Source organism: Salvelinus alpinus, chromosome 31 (assembly GCF_045679555.1).
Source record: "Salvelinus alpinus chromosome 31, SLU_Salpinus.1, whole genome shotgun sequence".
Lineage (NCBI taxonomy): Eukaryota > Metazoa > Chordata > Actinopteri > Salmoniformes > Salmonidae > Salvelinus > Salvelinus alpinus.
This window is the reverse complement of record NC_092116.1, coordinates 20,615,560-20,624,769: the sequence shown is the minus strand read 5'-3', so window position 1 is coordinate 20,624,769 and position 9,210 is coordinate 20,615,560. Positions and strand designations below refer to the sequence as shown.

Here is a 9,210-nt window from a genome sequence, read left to right as displayed (position 1 = left end):
AAAGATGCTTAAAACTTCTTATGGCTGCAAGCCCGACGCCGGTACACCTATGACAACATCCAGCTCAAGTGCAGGGCGCGAAATTCAAAATCTATTTTTTTTTTAATATTTAACTTTCACACATTAACAAGTCCAATACAGCATATGAAAGATAAACATCTTGTCAATCCAGCCAACATGTCCGATTTTTTAAATGTTTTACAGAGAAAACACCACATATATTTATGTTAGCTCACCACCAAATAAAAAAGACAGACATTTTTCACAGCACAAGTAGGATGCAAGTAGCATGCACAAGCCAACCTAACTAACCTAGAACCAACCTAAATAACCTAGAAAAAACTACCTCAGATGACAGTCCTATAACATGTTACACAATAAATCTATGTTTTGTTCAAAAAATGTGCATATTTTAGCTATAAATCAGTTTTACATTACTGCTACCATCATAGCTACAGTCAGAAATCGCACGGGAGTAGCCAGAGAAAATACAGACACCAACGTCAACTACTAATTACACATCATAAAACATTTCAGAACAATATATGGTGGATAGCTAATGAAAGAGAAAGATCTTGTGAATAGAGCCAATATTTCCGATTTTCTCCAAGGGGTCCTTTGTTCAGAAACGTCTTTATTTCGATCCAGAACGAACGATTTCCCTCTTGAATTAGCAAGCACACTGGCAGTGCGGTGCTAACCTCTCCATGTTGACAAAATTCTTGCGTCGCATCACGTCTAAAGTCCAGAATAAATTTCAATAATATAATTAAACTATATTGAAAAAACATACTTTAGGATGATATTGTGACATGTATCAAATAAAATCGAAGCCGGAGATCATATTCACCTTTAACGAGCGTTTTCCAGGAGCCGAGTCCAGGTCCTACTTCACGCCCAGAAAGAAAAATAAACTGCGCAACACTCACTCCAAGAGGTTGTGTTCAATCCCAGGACGAGATAATCAAGTGATTTCTTCTCTCACTTCCGCATGACACCCAGGGGAAGGCGTATAACGTGTTTCTACAGTCATAAGTGACATGCCCTTTTATAGACAAGCTCTTGAAGAGAGACATCGATTTTGGAAATCTCACTTCCGGATAGGAAATTGGCTGTAAAAAGAGTTCTGTTCCACTTAGAGAAATAATTCAAACGTTTTTAGAAACTAGAGACTGTTTTCTATCCAATAGTAATAATAATATGCATATTGTACGAGCAAAAATTGAGTAAGAGGCCGTTTGAAAATGGGCACATATTTTCAATTTTTCAATACGCCCCCTGCAGCCATAACAAGTTAAAAATGTGAGATGGATATAAAAGTCTTATTCATATTGGAAATTCAACTCACCTTGCTCCATGAGGAAGACAGGATTCAAGGAGTCTCTTTAGATGTCTTCAGGGCTTCTGTCCTCTGGGTCTTTTCTTGGTTGACTGAGACATCCAATGGATGCTCTTTTATGGGGGCTAAAATTGACCTGTTTAGGTCATCAGGAAAAGAGGACATCTAAAATAGTAAAATTCCTATTTTTTTATTTTTATTGACTGAGTAATCTCAAAGTATAAACACAGAACAAGGAAGTTGTTGACATGATCTCCTAAAAAGTTTGGAAATGTGGGATAAGCCTTTTCAAACTAGATAAAAATGTTATTAAATATAAAAACAAACAACAAAATACAAATTCTTATTTTCAATGACGGCCTAGGAACAGTGGGTTAACTGCCTTGTTCAAGGGCAGAAAGACAGATTTTTACCTTGTCAGCTCGGGGATTCGATTTGGCAACCTTTTGGTTACTAGTCCAACTCTCTAACCACCAGGCTACCTGCCGCCCCATGAGAGTGAGAGAATGTACTGTACATATACTTTCTTTCTTTCATCACATTCCCAGTGGGTCAGAAGTTTACATGCACTCAATTAGTATTTGGTAGTATTTGCCTTTAAATTGTTTAACTTGGGTCAAACGTTTCGGGTAGCCTTCCACAAGCTTGCCTCAATAATTTGGGTGAATTTTGGCCCATTCCTCCTGACAGAGCTGGTGGAACTGAGTCAGGTTTGTAGGCCTCCTTGCTCGAACAAGCTTTCTCAGTTCTGCCTACACATTTTCTATAGGATTGAGGTCAGGGCTTTGTGATGGCCACTCCAATACCTTGACTTTGTTGTCCTTAAGCCATTACGCCACAACTTTGGAAGCATGCTTGGGGTCATTGTCCATTTGGAAGACCCATTTGCGACCAAGCTTTAACTTCCTGACTGATGTCTTGAGATTTTGCTTCAATATATCCACATAATATTTCTCCCTCATGATGTCATCTATTTTGTGAAGTGTACCAGTCCCTCCTGTAGCAAAGCACCCTGTCACGTTCCTGACCTTGTTTTCCTTTTGTATAGTTGTGTTTAGTGGGTCAGGACGTGAGCTGGGTGGGCAGTCTGTGTTGTTTGTTCTATGTTAAGTGTCAGTGTTAATTGACCTTGTATGGCTCTCAATCAGAGGCAGGTGTTTGACGTTTTCCTCTGATTGAGAACCATATATAGGTAGGTCGTTTCACATTGTCTGTTGTGGGTGGTTGTCTTCCGTGTCTGTATGTCTACCACACGGGACTGTTTCGTTCGTCGTTCGTGTATGTAGTCTGTTCCTGTTCGTGCGTTCTTCGTAGTTTGTAAGTTCTCAAGTCAGGTCTGTCTACATCGTTTATTTGTTTTGTTTGTTAAAGTGTTTTCGTGTTTTCGTCTTACTTTATTAAACTTCATTATGTCATATAACAACGCTGCGCTTTGGTCCAATCCCTACTCCTCCTCTTCAGACGAAGAGGAGGAGAACGACCGTTACACACCCCCACAACATGATGCTGCCACCCCCGTGCTTCATGGTTGGGATGGTGTTCTTCGGCTTGCAAGCCTCCGCCTTTTTTCTCCAAACATAAGGATGGTCATCAGACCAGAGGATATTTCTCCAAATAGTACAACCTTTGTCCCCATGTGCAGTTTCAAACTGTAGTCTGGCTCTTTTATGGTGGTTTTGGAGCAGTGGCTTCTTCCTTGCTGAGTGGCCTTTCAGGTTATGTCGATATAGGACTCGTTTTACTGTGGATATAGATACTTCTGTACCTGTTTCCTCCAGCATCTTCACAAGGTCCTTTGCTGTTGTTTTGTGATTGATTTGCACTTTTCGCACCAAAGTACGTTCATCTCTAGGAGACAGAACGTGTCTCCTTCCTGAGCCATATGATGGCTGCATGGTCCCATGGTGTTTATGCTTGCATACTATTGTTTTTACAGATGAACGTGGTACCTTCAGACGTTTGGAAATTGCTCCCAAGGATGAACCAGACTTATGGAGGTTTACAATTTTTTTTCTGAGGTCTTGGCTGATTTCTTTTGATTTTCCCATGATGTCAAGCAAAGAGACACTGAGTTTGAAGGTAGGCCTTGAAATACATTCACAGGTACACCTCCAATTGACTAATTTTCACACACTCTACCCCACCCAGGTGCATATTGGAGGAGGAACACACAACAAATAAATAGCTTTGCATGTGTGGCTCCTTACCACAATCAATCAGAATTGCAAACATAATCTCTACTCAGAGGGCCTTAGAAATAAGAGAAAGATAGTGTGGATGGAGCGTCTTCGGAGTCTGACGGTGAGTTGGAAGAAGAGGATGAAATTGAACCTCAGCCAGCCCCAGAACCAGCGCATCAGCAACTAGCCTGAGGACCAGCCTGTCAGCAACCAGCTCATCAGCAGCCTGCAGGAGGAGAAATATGGATGTCAACAAATGGTGAAATTGAATGGTCTTCTTGCCTAAGGAATGAGCCACCCAGCATGGCTGCCAATGTGATAAAGATGCAACCAGGACCGGATTGCGGTTACTTATGTGCAGGACATAAAGTATTCTTTTGAACTGTTCATCCCAGACACCATCCAGAAAATCTCTCTGGACTGTACTAATTTGGAGGGAAGGCGTGCTTTTGGAGACATGCATACTTTGGGGTTCTTATCCTTCCTGGTGTTTTCAGATCCAATGGGGAATCCACAGAATCCCTGTGGGATGCAGAAACTGGCAGAGAACAACAATGTCCCTGGAAAACTTCCACATTATTTCCAGGATTATCCACTTCGATAACCGAGACACCAGACCAGCTCGGCGGCAGAGAGACAAGCTAGCTGCAATCAGGTCAGTGTGGGACAAGTGGGTGGACCGCCTTCCCCTGTTCTACAACCCTGGGCCCAACGCTACTGTTGATGAGCAGCTTATGCCATTTAGTGTCCACTGCCCCTTCAGGCAGCACATACTGTCAAAACCCCTAAAATATGGAATCAAGATCTAGGCTGCCTGTGATGCTGCATCATCATTTGCGTGGAACTTGCAAGTGTGTACAGGGGATCCAGATGCAGGAGCCCCTGAGAAGAACCAAGGAATACAGGTTATCCTGGACGTGACACAGGGACTCTGTGGCCACAACATCACATGCGATAACTTTTTACTTCGCACAAGCTGGGACAGGAGCTCCTCAGGAGGAAGCTGACGATGGTAAGAACAGTACGAAAAAACAAGCCAGAGCTCTCACCTCAGCTGTTGAATACAGGGAACAGGCCTATCAATTCCTCTAAGTTTGTGTTGACGGCCGACACGTCCCTAGTGTCCTATGTGCCAAAGAAAGGCAAAAATGTGGTACTCATGAGTACGCTGCATAGGGATAGAGAATCTGTGGCCAGGAACATAATGGATTACAATGCCACAAAAGGAGGGGTTAACAATTTAGACAAGCTGGTGCCTGGCTACAGCTGTAAAAAAAGAACCCTACGCTGGCCACTTATGATATTCTCCAACATCTTGGACATCTCGGTGTACAACGCGTTTGTCATCTGGATGGCGTTGGACCCAGATTGGAACAGAGGGAAGCTCCAGAGGAGACATATCTTTCTCGAGGAGCTAGGCAAGGCATTGCATATCCCAAGGACCCCAGCTTCTGCAGCCATCGTGAGGAGGATTCAGGAGGAGGATGCTGGTGCCCCATCCGCCCGACCCACAGAACCGACAACTCCAATACCAGAAGTAAGTGTGAGTGATGTTGTTGCATGTGTGTGTGTCTTACTCTCCTACCTTGGCCTGCTGTAACTATATATGTGAGTGATTGAGTGAGATGTTAGTAAAATTCCTGAACTAAGTGTTTTCATCATTCTCGATTGCAGCCGGTAGGAACAAGAAGAAGCGCTGCGATGTGTGTGGACCCAAGAAGGACAGGAAGACACAGTACACATGCATCAAGTGCAAGAAAAATATTTGCAACACACACACAGTTAAACTCTGTCTCTCATGTGGTGTGTAGACCGGCCTTAATTTGTGTTCAATGGGGCTCATTTATAATTTCCATAAAATACTGAGAGCAAAATTTGTCCTTCCAATTTGTTCAGTTCAAAGCAATAAACATCAATAGAGATGAAAACCTTGTTTAATTTATATTTGTTCAATATAAACATGATTTTTTGGTGTTTAATCGCTCGCTGAAAAAACAGGTGCAACCTCTTCCTCTCTTTAGGGACCTGGGCTGAAGTCCCTCCAATGGACCAGTATGGGGTGGGAGGTAGCCTAGTGGTTAGAGAGTTGGACTAGTAACCGGAAGGTTGCAAGAATGAATACCCGAGCTGACAAGGTAAAAATCTGTCGTTCTGCCCCTGAACAAGGCAGTTAATCCACTGTTCCTAGGCCGTCATTGAAAATGAGAATTTGTTCTTAACTGACTTGCCTAGTTAAATACAAAAATGGGTTGAAGGGAGGTTCAGTGTGTCTGACTGTTGCAGAACCACCTGAGGAACTTAAAGGACTTCGATGGAAGGTCAATAGTACTGTAATAGTTGATGATAAAGAGATCTCTCCTAAATACAAGGAGAAGGTGGATTATAATACAGTGAACCACACACTGCATTATGAATCTGAGTGAAAAAGACAGGGGAACTTACATTGCCACCTATGAGAGAAATTGGTAAGAGTCAACTATTATGTACAGACTAACAGTGCAGGGTGAGTTTTGTGCAGTTTCATTTCTGGTACAATCTGCTGCATGTTTCTGCTTACTATGTAATATCTCGTAATGTCTAAAGTCATGCAACATTATTTCCCAACTCCACTGGTTCTTGTAGAAGTTGTTTCCAGACCAGTCATGGAGGTGGTCTCTCTCTACTCTAACTCTACTCCTGGACGTCACAGTGAACTGTTCAGTTACAGGTGTGTGGGTGTTGTCTGTCTGTGATGGAGGTCAGTGCACACTGTCACAGCAGTCTCTTTCACACACCAGAGTCAACATCATCATCTCCAGTGGCAGTGGCAGAACCCAGCTAGTACAGTGGATCTGGGCCGATTCCGGCTGAGAGTTGGGGAACTCGGCTGAGAGTCAGACTCGGCCGACGTCGGCAGTATTACTTATGGCTAGGATGCGGGGATTGAGCTTGTGTAACGGCAGATTTCCTCCTCTTTGTCTGAAGAGGAGGTGTAGCAGGGATCGGACCAAAACGCATCATGGTAAGTGTCCATGTTTTAATAGAATCAACTGAACATGACACAATACAAAATAACAAAGTGAATCTAACCGAAAACAGTCCCGTGTGACACAAACACTGACACAGGAAACACACACCCACAAAACCCAACACTAAACAGGCTACCTAAATATGGTTCCCAATCAGAGACAATGACTAACACCTGCCTCTGATTGAGAACCATATCAGGCCAAACACAGAAATAGAAAAACATAGATTAACAAACATAGACTGCCCACCCCAACTCACGCCCTGACCATACAAAATAAAGACAAAACAAAGGAAAATAAAGGTCAGAACGTGACAGCTTGGGCCAATTCCGGTGTGAGTTATCTGGCCCAAATGTAAGTCTTGGGGCTCGCGCCGATTGGGGCTACTCTCTGGCAAATGATTACATGGGCTGCTTTATATAATTAACATTTCATTATTTATTTATTTTTCCATATTTTGTCATTGTTTCTGTGATCAAAAAATGTAATCAACATTTAAATTCAATTCTTTAAGAGTCCTGTTTAAGAAGTATTTAGTATTTTGATACTTTGTGCAAATTGAAAATCATTAAAAACTTGATGGATGGGTCCTCCAGGTGGTGCAGTGGTCTAAGACACTGCGTGATGCTACAGATGCTGGTTCGATACCCGTGCCGGCAGCGACCGGGAGACCCATGTGGCAATGCACAATTGGCCCAGCGTCGTCTGGGTTAGGGGAGGGTTTGGCCGGCCGGGATGTCCTTGTCCCATTGTGCTGTAGTGACTCTTGTGGCGTGCCAGGCTCAGGCACGCTGACATGGTCGGCTATCGACCTTTGCCTCTCCCGAGGCCGTACAGGAGTTGCAGCGATGTAACAAGACAATTGAATATGACAGAAAAGGGGTAATAAATACATACAAATATATTTTTTTGTGGATGGTATAATTTGTATGTATAAAATGTATAATAGTAATATTTAAAATGACTAAATCAGGTAATTGTGTATACATTTATTTAAATTTACATCGGGCCGCTTCTGGGGGGATTCTGGTAAGATGCCGGCAAAGTCGGCATCCGATTCCAAGCCGATTCAATCAGTTTCGGCCCCCCGGAAGAGGGCCCCTTCTGGGCCGATTCCTCATTGCTAGCTGGGAAATCACTTCGGTGCAGAGACCAACTCACAACGCATGAAGGACATATGTAAGTCTAATTTACTAGCTTCCACCTTCTGTGTATACCTCTATCATTGTAAAAATACGTTGAACTGTTTTAACATCTTTGCAGTTATATTGTTCTCCAGGACCATTTTGAACAACAGGTAGGTCAGAAGGATGGACAAACTTCAGCATCACCAGTTGGCACCATTGTTGGCAGTGTTATTGATGTGTTCTTCTTCGTTGGTGTGTTCCTTGTTGTAGGAGGTATCCTATCTGCCAAAACATGGCCATCCCCTAAAGAAGAACAGCTACTGCAGGTAAAATCTCTGTCAATCATTTATTTGGTTTAAACACATTTTTAAAGAATTATAATTTACACGTTGTTATGATTTCTCATCTCCTAACAGGTCGTTGTTCCAGAAGTTGACAACCCAGTGAGCACTATACCAGGAAGACCAGAACCACAGAACACCCCTGGATCTGAGGTGACATCTATCTACGTTAGTGCAGGGAGACCAGCAGAAGCAGTAGAAGTCCACCACCCGGTGGACAAAGTGAGCACTTCACCAAAACAGAAGAATGAATCACAGTCCCCCCCAGCAACCAGCGGTACAAGAGTGCCATCCAATGGAACATGCAACTCTAACAAACTCAATTTGTTTGTATGTGCATTAGCACAGAATACATGAACCCAATTTTTGCTTCAAGATGCTGGCAATTTGAAAAAGTAGATTGTGCTGATTTATTGGCACATTGAACCATGTATAATTTTTTTATACATATATAATTTTAGGGAGCTGCTACTCACTGTTTATTATCTATGCATAGTCATTTTACCCCTACCTAAATATACATATTACCAATTTTGTTGAGATATTTTATTTAACCTTTATTTAACTAAGTCAGTTAAGAACAAATTCTTATTTACAATGACGGCCTACACTGGCCAAACTCAGACGACGCTGGGCCAATTGTGCGCCGCCCTATCACGGTCGGTTGTGATACAGTCTGAAATTACCTCGACTAACTGTCACGAGAATTTTCAATCCCAATGATAATAACTATCAATCAATCAATAGCTTTGACCAATCCCCGAGGTTTGTAAGACCATGGGTTTAATAATAATTAGTCAAAGACTCAGTTTATGCAAAAGGCTAGTACAGTTTATTCAGAGAACGTTCTGAAGTCCATTATACAAAGACATCCATTTTATAGCTGCACACATACTTCCACACAAACAGTAGGTATCCTTCGCACATACATACAAGTTCAAATCTTAAGCTACGCCTTGCTCAGACAGTCTGTGTTTTTCCACTATACAGATACATTGTTTCTTTAATCTGCAACATGCTTCAATAATTTTCTGTGAGCCTAACAGTTTCTCCCCTCTATGGGTGGAGACAGAATGTCCTGTAAGGAACACAGTAGTCCAGCTTGTCTGTTGATAGCTCCACTTATCATTTGTTTCACACTTGCACCCTGCTTACGTACTTAAAAGGAACAAAAGGTCCTTGTTCAAATTCTAACTAAAACTACACACATCATCA

At 42.3% G+C, this 9,210-nt stretch overlaps 1 protein-coding gene across 1 annotated transcript in view; it reads left to right on the top strand.

The window, feature by feature from the left end:
* Positions 1-8,367, top strand: part of LOC139561296 (uncharacterized) — a 36,853-nt gene extending 28,486 nt beyond the window's left edge. The window contains exon 5 of the mRNA XM_071378288.1: positions 8,071-8,367. Coding sequence (XP_071234389.1) covers positions 8,071-8,352 — 282 coding nt within the window. The 3' untranslated portion in view covers positions 8,353-8,367. The remainder of the gene's footprint in view (positions 1-8,070) is intronic.
* The last annotated feature ends 843 nt before the right edge of the window (positions 8,368-9,210 follow it).